General features: G+C 49.0%; 2 protein-coding genes and 1 long non-coding RNA gene across 5 annotated transcripts in view; 2 read left to right on the top strand and 1 right to left on the bottom strand.

Moving 5' to 3' along the window:
* The window catches only part of LOC121306121, a 1,051-nt gene extending 813 nt beyond the window's left edge, over positions 1 to 238 (top strand). Inside the window, exon 3 of the long non-coding RNA XR_005948162.1 lies at positions 1 to 238. This exon is cut by the window's left edge and continues 85 nt beyond it. This is a non-coding gene — a long non-coding RNA (uncharacterized LOC121306121).
* A 395-nt stretch (positions 239 to 633) lies between these two features.
* On the top strand, positions 634 to 9,395 carry LOC121306117 (protein CutA homolog). Its single transcript, XM_041237833.1, has 6 exons — positions 634 to 688; positions 1,712 to 1,860; positions 2,893 to 2,952; positions 6,228 to 6,273; positions 7,672 to 7,721; positions 8,693 to 9,395. The coding sequence occupies exons 1-6, from the start codon at positions 638 to 640 to the stop codon at positions 8,790 to 8,792; spliced, it is 456 nt and encodes a 151-aa protein (XP_041093767.1). The 5' UTR covers positions 634 to 637; the 3' UTR covers positions 8,793 to 9,395.
* Positions 9,396 to 10,216: 821 nt separating this feature from the next.
* Positions 10,217 to 15,000, bottom strand: part of mgat3b (beta-1,4-mannosyl-glycoprotein 4-beta-N-acetylglucosaminyltransferase b) — a 28,678-nt gene continuing 23,894 nt past the window's right edge. For all 3 annotated transcript variants that reach the window (XM_041237807.1, XM_041237806.1, XM_041237808.1), the window contains exon 3: positions 10,217 to 15,000. This exon is cut by the window's right edge and continues 1,998 nt beyond it. The gene's annotated coding sequence lies outside the window, so the exon portion shown is untranslated.

Raw genomic sequence — 15,000 nt, 5'->3', positions numbered from 1 at the left:
TTGAAGCATCAGTGATGAGGTATTGAAGCATCAGTGATGAGGTATTGGTCTCTTGAAGCATCAGTGATGAGGTATTGGTCTCTTGAAGCATCAGTGATGAGGTATTGGTCTCTTGAAGCATCAGTGATGAGGTATTGGTCTCTTGAAGCATCAGTGATGAGGTATTGAAGCATCAGTGATGAGGTATTGAAGCATCAGTGATGAGGTATTGGTCTCTTGAAGCATCAGTGATGAGGTATTGAAGTATCAGTGATAAGATCTTGAAGCATCAGTGATGAGGTATTGAAGCATCAGTGATGAGGTATTGAAGCATCAGTGATGAGGTATTGGTCTCTTGAAGCATCAGTGATGAGGTGTTGGTCTCTTGAAGCATCAGTGATGAGGTGTTGGTCTCTTGAAGCATTAGTGATGAGGTGTTGGTCTCGAAGCATCAGTGATGAGGTATTGAAGCATCAATGATGAGGTATTGGTCTCTTGAAGTATCAGTGATGAGGTATTGAAGTATCAGTGATAAGATCTTGAAGTATCAGTGATAAGGTATTGCATCTCTTGTCAGCTCTGCAGTGAGTTTTGTAACACTACAGGGGGAGTGGTTGAACACACACACACACACACGCTGTTTCTCTCGTGCAGGAGAATGGCCGCTCCTGACACCCCGAAGACCGGACTCCTCCGAGCTGCCTGCAGTGTAAGTGTCAGAGGCCCGCTGCTCCTCTCCTCCCCGTCCATTACACAAGACCTTTAACCACAAGCACTGTCAGCGCAGAGCCCTGGTCCCGGAGAGCCGTGCTCCCACAGCCCTTCTGGGTGCGTGTCAGTCCTCGATGGATCAAGACCGGGGAGACTGACCAGTGAGGAGACTGACTGGCTCAGTTAACTGAGGCCTCGAGTGGAGGGAACACCACAAGACCCAGCGGCTGTCCGGGAGCAGGGCTTCGTTTGCGAACAGAAAGGCACCAGATCTCTTCATTAACTGCGTTTTTGTTTCTAGACGTGATGCGCTGGTATATGTTAGTTCAGCATTGCCATCTAGTTCAGTCTAGAAAAAACCTTTCAATGGCCGAGTGAGACCGATAGGAGCCCAAACAAAAGGGGCGTGTCTGATAGCCCCCCCCTGCACCACAGAGATAACACGGACACAAACAAAGGAGAGAGCTGCTTCTGCACCCAGCGCTCAAAGAACATCACAGACACCTGCAGAGCTTTTAGAGATGTTACAGTAATAAAATAACGACTCAGATCGCGTTATTGAGGGGTTTGGTGATGAAACGAGCGATCGGGAGAGGATTGATCAGCGCGCACGTCTATAAAGAGGCGTGTGAACAGAGAACAAGGGGTGGGGCTTGGCTGGAGACGCAGTGCTGAGGGTCCTTTCGAGATTCAACGCCTTTTAAACCTGTTTCACTCTGAAAATACTTTGAACAGCGCGGGGGAAAATAGACTGGACCCCGAGGCGCCCGGTGAGCGCTGAATAAACAGACCGCTGAGGGTTAAGGCCCACAAGGAAACCAAGCGCTTGTTCAGAACGTTTCGTCTTAAAATGTTTTTGAGAATCAATCGAGGGTCACGAGGGGGGAAAGTGACCGTTTGGAATGGCCAGATCCGGCCGCTCAGCAGTGTTTAACCCTGCGCTGTGCGCCGCGCTCTGTCCATTGATGCCCTGCTCACTCTCTCTCTCTCTCTCTCTCTCTCTCTCTCTGGTTTCTCGCAGGCTGTGCTTGTGGCTGTGTTGATGGTCCCTCTGCTGAGGATTGTGGGATTGCGTATGTTCTCCATGGCCTCCGTTGGAGGTGTTTCTGGGACCCACTCGGCTGCGTTTGTCACCTGCCCCAATGAAGAGGTGGCCAAGGAGATAGCAAGGTGAGAGAGGAGGGAGGGGGGAGAGAGAGAGAGGGAGAGAGGAGAGGGGAGGGGGAGAGGGAGAGAGAGAGAGAGGAGGGAGAGAGGGAGAGGGGAGAGGAGGAGGGAGAGGAGGAGGGAGGAGGGGGAGGGGGGAGAGGAGAGGAGAGAGAGAGGGAAGGGGAGGAGAGAGAGGGGAGAGGGGGAGAGAGGGAGGAGAGAGAGGGGGGAGAGAGACAGAGGTGGAGAAAGGAGTGAGGAGAGGGATGGGAGAGACAGAAAAGGAGGAGGAGAGGGAGGTGGAGAAAGGGGAGGAGAAGGAGAGAGAGGTAGAGAAATCTGAGGAGAGGGGACATTACCGGATAGAAGGATAGAAAGACGGGAGAGAGGTGAAGAAAGAGGGGAGGAGAGGGAGAGAGAAGGGGAGGGTGCAGAAGAGAGACACAGGGGAAGAGGGGAGGGGGGCATATAAGGGAAGAGACAGAAAGGGGAGGGGGAGGAGGGAGGAGAGAAAGGGGGAGGGGGTATAAGGAGAGACAGAGAGGCGGAGGGAGGGGAGAGACAGAGGTGGAGGGTATAAGGAGAGAGGGGAGATGGGGAGAGAGGTGGAGAAAGAGGGGAGGAGAGAGAGAAAGGGGGAGGGGGCATAAGGAGAGAGACAGAGACAGGGGAGAGGGAAGGGAGATGCTGAGGGATAAGGAGACATCGAGAGAGAGGGGGATGAGGAAAGGGGAGAGAGAAGGCAGATGAATAAGGCGAGGCAGAGAAAGAAGGGATAGGGGGAGCGAAAGAAAGGAGGGGGGGTGTCTGGATTATATTAATACCAAAGATGACACCAGCTGGCCGACAACAGAGATAGATTCAGTACCCGAAACTCAGATAACGGGACACCCTCTCAGCAGCGTCTTTCAAGATCTCCTCAAACAAACAGGAATCTAAAAAGAAGTGAGAATACCGCCCGGCCTCTGCAGGCCTGCCTGCTTTGCAGTTCGCCTGCCCTGTGAAGTGACTCGTTCCTGCCCTCTCTCTCTCTCTCTCTCTCTCTGTTTCCAGGGGGATGGTAGAGAAGAAGCTGGCGGCGTGCGTCAACATCGTCCCCAAGATAACGTCCGTGTGAGTGCCGGACTCTCGCAAGGTCTTCAGAGAGGAAGCTAATAGCTTCGCAGCAGCAACGCTGCAGGCTGCAAATCATATCCCCACACCTCAGAAACACCGGGACCAGCGCAGAGGCGCTCCGTTCGCTGCTTGACTAACATCCTGGTACCACAGCGAGCGTGCAAACCGAGCCAAGCGCTGGAATGAAAGGCAGTCACAGCTGCACAAGACTTGACCCCTTCTCTTAAGAAACGTTGGGAAACAAATTGGCAAACATGTTCACGCGAGGCTGAGGGAGGAGGAAGCCACTGTGTCGCTCGGAACTTGGTTTCAGGAGCCCCGGGCAGGCCTGGGGTTTGAGATCGCAAAGCCGGCTCAGACTAGGTCTCCCGGTCTCCTTGAACCAGGCTTCAAGCCACTGTAATGAAAAGTGGCCGTGTGCTCCTTCAGTTTAAATAGGTCACATTTAAATAGGTCAAAACAATAGGTCAGCTAGTTTAAAGGAAGCCCTGCTAGATTAGTCTGCTCTCTCTTCGTAGCTCAGTCCTTGAAGCCCTGCTAGATTAGTCTGCTCTCTCTTTGTAGCTCAGTCCTTGAAGCCCTGCTAGATTAGTCTGCTCTCTCTTCGTAGCTCAGTCCTTGAAGCCCTGCTAGATTAGTCTGCTCTCTCTTCGTAGCTCAGTCCTTGAAGCCCTGCTAGATTAGTCTGCTCTCTCTTTGTAGCTCAGTCCTTGAAGCCCTGCTAGATTAGTCTGGTCTCTCTTCGTAGCTCAGTCCTTGAAGCCCTGCTAGATTAGTCTGCTCTCTCTTTGTAGCTCAGTCCTTGAAGCCCTGCTAGATTAGTCTGGTCTCTCTTCGTAGCTCAGTCCTTGAAGCCCTGCTAGATTAGTCTGGTCTCTCTTTGTAGCTCAGTCCTTGAAGCCCTGCTAGATTAGTCTGGTCTCTCTTCGTAGCTCAGTCCTTGAAGCCCTGCTAGATTAGTCTGGTCTCTCTTCGTAGCTCTTCCCTGGAAGCCCTGCTAGATTAGTCTGCTCTCTCTTTGTAGCTCAGTCCATGAAGCCCTGCTAGATTAGTCTGGTCTCTCTTCGTAGCTCAGTCCTTGAAGCCCTGCTAGATTAGTCTGGTCTCTCTTCGTAGCTCAGTCCTTGAAGCCCTGCTAGATTAGTCTGGTCTCTCTTTGTAGCTCAGTCCTTGAAGCCCTGCTAGATTAGTCTGGACTCTCTTTGTAGCTCAGTCCTTGAAGCCCTGCTAGATTAGTCTGGTCTCTCTTTGTAGCTCAGTCCTTGAAGCCCTGCTAGATTAGTCTGGTCTCTCTTCGTAGCTCAGTCCTTGAAGCCCTGCTAGATTAGTCTGGTCTCTCTTCGTAGCTCAGTCCTTGAAGCCCTGCTAGATTAGTCTGGTCTCTCTTTGTAGCTCAGTCCTTGAAGCCCTGCTAGATTAGTCTGCTCTCTCTTTGTAGCTCAGTCCTTGAAGCCCTGCTAGATTAGTCTGGTCTCTCTTCGTAGCTCAGTCCTTGAAGCCCTGCTAGATTAGTCTGGTCTCTCTTCGTAGCTCAGTCCTTGAAGCCCTGCTAGATTAGTCTGGTCTCTCTTCGTAGCTCAGTCCTTGAAGCCCTGCTAGATTAGTCTGGACTCTCTTTGTAGCTCAGTCCTTGAAGCCCTGCTAGATTAGTCTGGTCTCTCTTTGTAGCTCAGTCCTTGAAGCCCTGCTAGATTAGTCTGGTCTCTCTTTGTAGCTCAGTCCTTGAAGCCCTGCTAGATTAGTCTGGTCTCTCTTTGTAGCTCAGTCCTTGAAGCCCTGCTAGATTAGTCTGGTCTCTCTTTGTAGCTCAGTCCTTGAAGCCCTGCTAGATTAGTCTGGTCTCTCTTTGTAGCTCAGTCCTTGAAGCCCTGCTAGATTAGTCTGGTCTCTCTTTGTAGCTCAGTCCTTGAAGCCCTGCTAGATTAGTCTGGTCTCTCTTTGTAGCTCAGTCCTTGAAGCCCTGCTAGATTAGTCTGGTCTCTCTTTGTAGCTCAGTCCTTGAAGCCCTGCTAGATTAGTCTGGTCTCTCTTTGTAGCTCAGTCCTTGAAGCCCTGCTAGATTAGTCTGGTCTCTCTTTGTAGCTCAGTCCTTGAAGCCCTGCTAGATTAGTCTGGTCTCTCTTTGTAGCTCAGTCCTTGAAGCCCTGCTAGATTAGTCTGGTCTCTCTTTGTAGCTCAGTCCTTGAAGCCCTGCTAGATTAGTCTGGTCTCTCTTTGTAGCTCAGTCCTTGAAGCCCTGCTAGATTAGTCTGGTCTCTCTTTGTAGCTCAGTCCTTGAAGCCCTGCTAGATTAGTCTGGTCTCTCTTTGTAGCTCAGTCCTTGAAGCCCTGCTAGATTAGTCTGGTCTCTCTTTGTAGCTCAGTCCTTGAAGCCCTGCTAGATTAGTCTGGTCTCTCTTTGTAGCTCAGTCCTTGAAGCCCTGCTAGATTAGTCTGGTCTCTCTTTGTAGCTCAGTCCTTGAAGCCCTGCTAGATTAGTCTGGTCTCTCTTTGTAGCTCAGTCCTTGAAGCCCTGCTAGATTAGTCTGGTCTCTCTTTGTAGCTCAGTCCTTGAAGCCCTGCTAGATTAGTCTGGTCTCTCTTTGTAGCTCAGTCCTTGAAGCCCTGCTAGATTAGTCTGGTCTCTCTTTGTAGCTCAGTCCTTGAAGCCCTGCTAGATTAGTCTGGTCTCTCTTTGTAGCTCAGTCCTTGAAGCCCTGCTAGATTAGTCTGGTCTCTCTTTGTAGCTCAGTCCTTGAAGCCCTGCTAGATTAGTCTGGTCTCTCTTTGTAGCTCAGTCCTTGAAGCCCTGCTAGATTAGTCTGGTCTCTCTTTGTAGCTCAGTCCTTGAAGCCCTGCTAGATTAGTCTGGTCTCTCTTTGTAGCTCAGTCCTTGAAGCCCTGCTAGATTAGTCTGGTCTCTCTTTGTAGCTCAGTCCTTGAAGCCCTGCTAGATTAGTCTGGTCTCTCTTTGTAGCTCAGTCCTTGAAGCCCTGCTAGATTAGTCTGGTCTCTCTTTGTAGCTCAGTCCTTGAAGCCCTGCTAGATTAGTCTGGTCTCTCTTTGTAGCTCAGTCCTTGAAGCCCTGCTAGATTAGTCTGGTCTCTCTTTGTAGCTCAGTCCTTGAAGCCCTGCTAGATTAGTCTGGTCTCTCTTTGTAGCTCAGTCCTTGCTGTGGTGGCCAGATTTGGACACAGTTATTTGTTGTAATGTATTATGTAATGAATTCTTATCTTTGTAAGCCATGTTGAAGCGACTCTCTCTCTGTGGTTTCTCTTCTCTGTGCGCTGCAGGTACGAATGGCAGGGGAAAATCGAGGAAGACACCGAGGTTTTGCTGGTGAGATCGCATTTTATTATTTTCAGTGGGTTGTCTGCAGTGTGACGCGCACACAAAGAATCCTACAGCCCTTTCTTTGTGCTGTTTATTTTTGAGAGAGCCAGGAACAAAATTCAGAAACAAATCTTAATCTGGAGAACTAACCTTGTGATCTCAGTGTAACACATTTTAAAATATCTGTATCCCTGTCCGTACCCTTATAAAAGTTTCCTGTAATAAAGCACAGTGAAAGCATATGTAAAGCATAGGGAAGCATTGTAAAGCACAGAGAGGCCTGGTAAAGCATAGGGAAGCATTGTAAAGCACAGAGGGGTCTGGTAAAGCACAGGGAAGCATTGTAAAGCACAGAGAGGTCTGGTAAAGCATAGGGAAGCATTGTAAAGCACAGAGGGGTCTGGTAAAGCCCAGGGCATCGCGGGCAAGACACTTGCTAACGCTTCCAGTGAGGTATGGTCAAGCACAGGGACGCATTGCTAAGCACAGAGAAGTCTGGGACCGCCACCGGAAGCCATGTCAAGCACAGTGGAGGTTATGGACGAGCCACATGGGAAGCATTGCTCAAAGCACAGAGAGCGTCTGGTGATAGCCATCAGGGAAGCATTGTCAGGGAAGCATTGTAAAGCACAGAGAGGTCTGGTAAAGCATAGGGAAGCATTGTAAAGCACAGAGAGGTCTGGTAAAGCACAGGGAAGCATTGTAAAGCACAGAGAGGTCTGGTAAAGCACAGGGAAGCATTGTAAAGCACAGAGAGGTCTGGTAAAGCACAGGGAAGCATTGTAAAGCACAGAGAGGTCTGGTAAAGCACAGGGAAGCATTGTAAAGCACAGAGAGGTCTGGTAAAGCACAGGGAAGCATTGTAAAGCACAGAGAGGTCTGGTAAAGCACAGGGAAGCATTGTAAAGCACAGAGAGGTCTGGTAAAGCACAGAGAGGTCTGGTAAAGCACAGGGAAGCATTGTAAAGCACAGAGAGGTCTGGTAAAGCACAGGGAAGCATTGTAAAGCACAGAGAGGTCTGGTAAAGCACAGGGAAGCATTGTAAAGCACAGAGAGGTCTGGTAAAGCACAGGGAAGCATTGTAAAGCACAGAGAGGTCTGGCGAAGCACAGGGAAGCATTGTAAAGCACAGAGAGGTCTGGTAAAGCAGCTTAAAAGGTGTGTGTTCCTAAAACAAAACGCAGGAAACAGGGACTTTAGTTAATAAAATAAACCTCTCTCTGCAAGTCCTGCTTGCTGTTAATGCTGTGACCTGGAGGGTCCCCACCCTTCACTGTGATAAACCATTGCTTCCTTCCCCCATTGACTGACGTGCTGTGCAGCCAATCGCGTGCTTTGACCCAAGAGACACTGCTTTGCTGAAATGACTCTCCTCCTAATCTATTGCATTTTCCTCTCTTTAGATGATTAAAACCAGAACGTCAAAAGTTCCAGCCTTGGCAGAATATGTACGGTAAATATCTGACCCTGTCACTGTGAACTGAGCTGAGGGGAGAGTTAGCTCTAGAAGTTGAGTGAGTTTAGCTCTGCTCTCCAGCTCTAGAAGTTGAGTGAGTTTAGCTCTGCTCTCCAGCTCTAGAAGGTGAGTGAGTTTAGCTCTGCTCTCCAGCTCTAGAAGTTGAGTGAGTTTAGCTCTGCCCTCCAGCTCTAGAAGTTGAGTGAGTTTAGCTCTGCTCTCCAGCTCTAGAAGTTGAGTGAGTTTAGCTCTGCCCTCCAGCTCTAGAAGTTGAGTGAGTTTAGCTCTGCCCTCCAGCTCTAGAAGTTGAGTGAGTTTAGCTCTGCCCTCCAGCTCTAGAAGTTGAGTGAGTTTAGCTCTGCCCTTCAGCTCTAGAAGTTGAGTGAGTTTAGTTCTGCTCTCCTGCTCTAGAAGTTGAGTGAGTTTAGCTCTGCCCTCCAGCTCTAGAAGTTGAGTGAGTTTAGCGCTGCTCTCCAGCTCTAGAAGTTGGGTGAGTTTAGCTCTGCTCTCCTGCTCTAGAAGTTGAGTGAGTTTAGCTCTGCTCTCCAGCTCTAGAAGTTGGGTGAGTTTAGCTCTGCTCACCTGCTCTAGAAGTTGAGTGAGTTTAGTTCTGCTCTCCTGCTCTAGAAGTTGAGTGAGTTTAGCTCTGCTCTCCTGCTCTAGAAGTTGGGTGAGTTTAGCTCTGCTCTGAGCGCCTCGCTGCATCTCTCAGCTCTGCTCTGAGCTCCTCGCCGCGTCTCTCAGCTCTGCTCTGAACTCCTCGCTGCGTCTCTCAGCTCTGCTCTGAGCTCCTCGCTGCGTCTCTCAGCTCTGCTCTGAGCTCCTCGCTGCGTCTCTCAGCTCTGCTCTGAGCTCCTCGCTGCGTCTCTCAGCTCTGCTCTGAGCGCCTCGCTGCGTCTCTCAGCTCTGCTCTGAGCTCCTCGCTGCGTCTCTCAGCTCTGCTCTGAACTCCTCGCTGTGTCTCTCAGCTCTGTTCATCCCTACGAAGTGGCCGAGGTGATCAGCCTGCCCATCGACCAGGGGAACCCTCCTTACCTCAAGTGGCTGGGAGACACTGTGCCTGAGTAAAGGCGAGATCCCGACAGAACCCTGCGAGAAACATCCTGCATGACTTACAAAGCACCCGTCAACAGCAAGATCTGCACCCCCCTCTCTCTGTAGAACCGACTCGCTGTGCTTCAGTGAAACCTGCAGGATAATGTCACGTTGGCACTGAATTACACACCACATAATATTGTGACATTTGGAAATCCAACGAACTGTACTAATTTCAAGATCATTGTGTAGTTTCTTTGATAACATGATGTTTAATAAAACCCTAAAATTCAAGGCGATGGTAACGCTTTGGCCATTAACTCTAGCGCAAACCCACACGTGCGTTGTCAGAGATAACAATGTCTTTTTCGTTCGACACACTGTTGCTGCTGTTTTAACCCTGTAATAAGCATATAGAAATGCACAGCAGCGTGTGGGGCGGGCTCCCTGTTCGCTGTGGAAGTTTGAGTCAGTTTCCAGTAGAGGGGCTTCTGTGTTGTCTGAGAGGTGAATCTTTCCATTCTTCGATAAATGGGCAGAAAATATTGCTGTTATCAGTCCATGCAAAATGTATCGCGTTTAATATTGAGAGAAAACATGCATTTGATCACCCAAATAAAAATACATACCCTTTTATTACAGTGTAAAGTCAGCTCACTAAAGATTCATTTTATATACATATATAATGTGCACACTACTGTATGTATATATGCACAACGAAGCAAGGTGCACAGAAGCACTGGGGTGTGTGATAAAGGTGCACTCTGCTGCGTGGAGCTTGGGTTTGGGATACAGAAGCACTGGGGTGTGGAGCTTGGGTTTGGGATACAGAAGCACTGGGGTGTGGCTCTTGGGTTTGGGATACAGAAGCACTGGGGTGTGGCTCTTGGGTTTGGGATACAGAAGCACTGGGGTGTGGCTCTTGGGTTTGGGATACAGAAGCACTGGGGTGTGGAGCTTGGGTTTGGGATACAGAAGCACTGGGGTGTGGCTCTTGGGTTTGGGATACAGAAGCACTGGGGCGTGGAGCTTGGGTTTGGGATACAGAAGCACTGGGGTGTGGCTCTTGGGTTTGGGATACAGAAGCACTGGGGTGTGGCTCTTGGGTTTGGGATACAGAAGCACTGGGGTGTGGCTCTTGGGTTTGGGATACAGAAGCACTGGGGTGTGGCTCTTGGGTTTGGGATACAGAAGCACTGGGGTGTGGATCTTGGGTTTGGGATACAGAAGCACTGGGGTGTGGAGCTTGGGTTTGGGATACAGAAGCACTGGGGTGTGGCTCTTGGGTTTGGGATACAGAAGCACTGGAGTGTGGATCAGGATATTGCAGGAATACATGCAAGAGGCAGAAAGCCTGAGAAAGCAGTGTGTCGTGTTTTAAACCCGACAGGCTGTTCAAACAGCCCTGTCAGTGACCGTGGCTCCCAACAAGAACAACCCAGACAGCAGGATGCCTGTAAAATTTTAAAATTAATTTATTATATTTCTTTTCATATAATCTTTTTTGCAAGGTTAACATACAACCAGTCATATACAGAACAGTAGCTTTTGATAATTTACTCTAGTTACTGATTAAAAATAAAACATATTTAGTATTATTTGTAAAACTTCATCTTTTCCAACAGGCTCAAAACGCCTTAGCTGCGTCGTCCGCAGAAGACCAAAAACATATGTAGATATATCCCTGCGTCTTTATCAGCTGAGTCGACCTTTTGCACTGTAATGGCACAGCAGCTAAAATAAACACGTACACCCCCCGCGCAAAACCGGGGGGCCGTTTATCGAAAGTCTGCGAGCACGTTGTCTGCGAACCTCGTGTCTAGAGGCAGTCCCAACCTGCAAGGAACTGCGGAAATCTGATTCATCTTCTGGGTTCAGTATTTGCGTTAATAATGGCCGATTTAAAAAACGCAAATCAAGTAAAAATAACACCAACTGACAGCCGACGTGCCTTCAGTGCAATCGAGCCTCTCTGACAGATCTGTAGAAACTGTCAATCAAAGACACGACACCGCGCAAGACTTCTCGCTGGGCCACATTCTCGAACCCTCAACCCCAGCGTTTAATGAAGTCGCGCTGTTTAAAAGGAGACGAAAGGGCTGTTCATTTCACAGACTCAGAACCGAGCAGAAGCCAAGCTGCCGATGTGGACGACTCTGTGGACGAGTGCGAAGTCCCGGGAGTTCCCTTCTCCGCAGTTTTGGGCTGCCTCTACTCCAGACGGACTGCTAATCGCGATACCATCCCCTAACACCACCCCTGCAGAGCTTTGCTGTAAAACAGAGCGCTTGCTTACTTTCCGATAAACTGATTTTGTCAATTCGTAGATCACTTTAAGGTTGCTGAACCAGGAACTTTACAAAAGTTCCCCCCCCGCCCCCATATAGGGGTAGATATTTGATATGCCCCCCCCAGTTCATGGTGATGCCCAGGTTTGATTCCATGTTAACATTAGTTAATAAGTCAAACCGATATATAAAAGAACAATACATTGATCAGACCCCTTCTCAGTGCATCATTGAAACAAAACAGTGCTCCACACAAAACGTTTTATACAAAACTACCCTTCAACATGAAGATCTGAAAGGCCGTACGGGTTTCTCGCAAACCCCACCCAGCTTCCATCCGTAAAGGACAGCCCGAGCAAAGAGGCAGAGTACCGCTCTCAAATTTCAAGGCTGTTGACTCTAATTCACAGCGGTCACAGCGTCTGCATGCAAGACAGCGGTCGCTGCAGTGGGAGCCGAGCTTCTCTTGTGTGTCGAGCGCAGGGTTACAGCTGCTCCACAGCGCCTCCTACTGGGCCGAACCCTCTCTGCAGACGTCCGTCTGAATTGTTTGACCCCCTCTCCCCCCCCACCCTACTCCGCTAAGCCCTTCCAGGAATTGGCAAAGACAACAAAACAAGGATATTTGTGTTTGGCACAAACCTAAAACCTGACCCCGCAAACGCAGAGCCCTTTTGTAAAACACACTCCAGGATAACAAGACCCCAAACCAGTGCAATCACAGTGTCCCAGGACCCAATTCAAATCTTCAACCCAGTGTAAACTCTTAGGAGAGGAGTCGGCTCTACCGCTCCACTCTCACCCGACTGGCAAAGCTGGGCGTTCCTCCGCGTGGAGGGATCACACAAAACAAAATGCACACACTATAGAAATATACTGTCATGCACAGCAGATCTATTTCCAGAATTGCTCTTGGTTACTCTCTGCACTGTGCGCTGGGAGAGTTAGTATAATGCCCTTCTGGCGCTGAGCAGACTTTATTCGCTTCATGAGTTATTTAAAGGTCTTTATGGGTACCATATTGCTTTATTCACTCTTTTATAATTGTAGGTTAAATTATTAATTTTTTTAATAAGTTAAAACAATGAAAAGGGTTTAATTCAGGAAACAGCGGGAACTCCACTGACAGCTTAACCCTCTGCGGTCCTGTGTGGGACCAGGTCCGAAATTACAACGTTCCCTTTCCGGTCCGATGCCTGGACCCTGCCCCACATCATCAGAAAGACGTCAAGCCCGGGTCTCTAGTCGTTTTTTTCCTCCGGAAAAGCAGAGAAAACCTTTCAATGGCCGAGTGAGACCGATAGGAGCCCCCCCAAAAAAGGGGCGTGTCTGATAGCCCCCCCCCTGCACCACAGAGATAACACGGACACAAACAAAGGAGAGAGCTGCTTCTGCACCCAGCGCTCAAAGAACATCACAGACACCTGCAGAGCGTTTAGAGATGTTACAGGAATAAAATAACGACTCAGATCGCGTTATTGAGGGGTTTGGTGATGAAACGAGCGATCGGGAGAGGATTGATCAGCGCGCACGTCTATAAAGAGGCGTGTGAACAGAGAACAAGGGCTGGGGCTTGGCTGGAGACGCAGTGCTGAGCGCCTTTTAAACCTGTTTCACTCTGAAAATATTTTAAACAGCGCGGGTGAAAATAGACCGGACCCCGAGGCGCCCTGGCGAGCGCTGACTAAACGGACCGCTGAAGGTTATCAATTAAATTAGCCAATCAATAATCTAGTCCCTTTTAACAATGCTTCCAAGATTATCAGTTCTAGTGGTTTTGATTTTATACGCACAACAGATCAAAACTACAGACGCTAATAAGTCTAATAAGTGCAGTGGTTATAATATAACTGTCCCTTATCATAACGTTGCTACTGTGACAGTGTGGAGAGTCACTGAAACAGCCACACACATTAAATATGGCATTGCAGTGGCTCAATTGTCTATTAATTCAATGGGATACAGACAGGGGCAGCCTGTGCAGTATTCCTGGTATTCTTGCAAGCCGTCCAGGATATCTCAGAAGGTCTCGCGCTGATGTCCGCGGAGCTGATGTATTCTTCTCTGGGCTCCGTCCTTTCTTACGCCTGAAAAGTCTCTGTACCTTTTTAAAATCCCGGCTTCGAGATAAATTAGAACACACACACACACACACACAAAACACAATCAAATCAGTAGAAACATTCTGTAAAAAGCGATCTCGTTAAATACTTCCCCGCCCCTTTCCAACAGGCCGCCCCCTGCTGGTTTCTCTTTAAATATCTCATATTCTCTGTTTAGATCAGCAATCTCATCAAAGTTTACTGCAGTCAGAGGGAACGGTCATTGTCCATGCTTTACCGGGCTTCCACTACACTTTCACTGTGGGGGGAACTGTTAGAAGGGTCTGTGTCAGGCTGACTATCCCAGCAAGAGAACACTGCTTCTGAAAAGCCTCCTCAAGGCTGGCTGAGGGGGGGGGTGAGGTGGGGGGACGGGCATATTCGAGTTGAGCCGGGAACTGCACCCCCCCCCCTGGGGAAGCATCATACAGCTATGGACAAAGGTTTTGCATCACCCAATAGAATCGATCACTCATCAATTGATTGATTCTATTGGCTGACCTAAGCCCCTCCCCTCCCCAGCGACGCTTAGCCAATTGCGCGCCACCTCGTGGGAACTCCCGTCCACAGTCTCTGGAATAGCCCGGACTGGAACCGGCGATGCCCAGACTATAGGGGGCACCCTGCCCTCACGCAGAGCGCCTTCACTGGAGCGCCCTCAATCTTTATTTCTTATATAGCGCCTTTCATAGTGGAAGACCACCCCAAAGCGTTTCACATGATGCCGTAACACGAGGATGATCCACAATACTTCAAATACAGTATTGACTCATTTTGCTTCATAAAGTTGAATGAAAGCTGCAGAATAATGTTATTGAATCACATACCGCTTTGTAGTTTTCCATATAAACACAAGATCTCCATTATGCTCAGAGTTTGTTGGTTTTTTTGTAATTTTTTTTTGTCTCGGTCCTAAACTCGTAGGCGATGCAAACCTTTGCCCAGAGCTGTACACTGAAGATCGTTCAGCACTGATCCAAGCTGTGTTTTCACTGGACTGGGAAAGAACAGTAAACCTAAAACAGAAACATCAGTAGAGAGGCACTCAGAGTTTCAAATGGAAAATTCGTGAAGCTGACTTCCCTTTTCGTAGGCGACGCTTTGTTTTTCTAAAGATTATGCAGCTCTTGTGAAACGCTCATGTTGAACCAGCTTGTGTGTTTTTCTCCAGTGCTCTTTCAGCTATGCTTTCCCTAATAGTCACGCCTGCTGCAGCTAGTAGCAGAAGGTGCTTCGGACAATGTACACAAACTGGCACGTCAACAGTTTCCACAGGAAGTGCTAACGGACAATCGTTTTGATTGTGGGATACGGCTCTGACTACACCCACTTAATCCAGGAGAGAATAAGAAAAATTTTGGGGGGGTTACAAGGGAGGCATTTTTTGAAGCGAATAAGCAAACACACCCACCTCCCCTTTGCATACAGTTTACTCCCTTTAAACTCAATTACTTCAGTAGAAGGGAGGACCCTAACCACGCAGGCAGGCCTGGGCGCGTTTCAGGAGACAGGGAACAGTTTAAACATCACACCGAGCCTAGCTTTGCAGTAACTCTCTCTCTCTCTCTCTCTCTCTCTCTCAAAAGAGGTTTGTTTTGAGCTGCCCATTATCAGAGTTGCGCAACAAAGTTCCAAAGCACACGGCTGTTTCAATATTGACCGCGACCTCCTCTGATTACCCAACGCGAGCTAAGATCACGGCTGGCGAGGGCTCAAAGCCGACGTGCGCCGGGTTTGGAGACCTCTGTGAAAACGGACTTTCTGATCCACGCACTGCCGTTAGAGTTGAGGACAGAGCGAGCCGCTGAAACACGGCTCCTCCACTTCTTTCGCTATCCTCAGCGACTGCTT

This window comes from Polyodon spathula, chromosome 46 (genome assembly GCF_017654505.1).
Source record: "Polyodon spathula isolate WHYD16114869_AA chromosome 46, ASM1765450v1, whole genome shotgun sequence".
NCBI lineage: Eukaryota > Metazoa > Chordata > Actinopteri > Acipenseriformes > Polyodontidae > Polyodon > Polyodon spathula.
The sequence above is the reverse complement of the archived record's forward strand: the minus strand, read 5'-3'. Positions and strand labels throughout refer to the sequence as shown.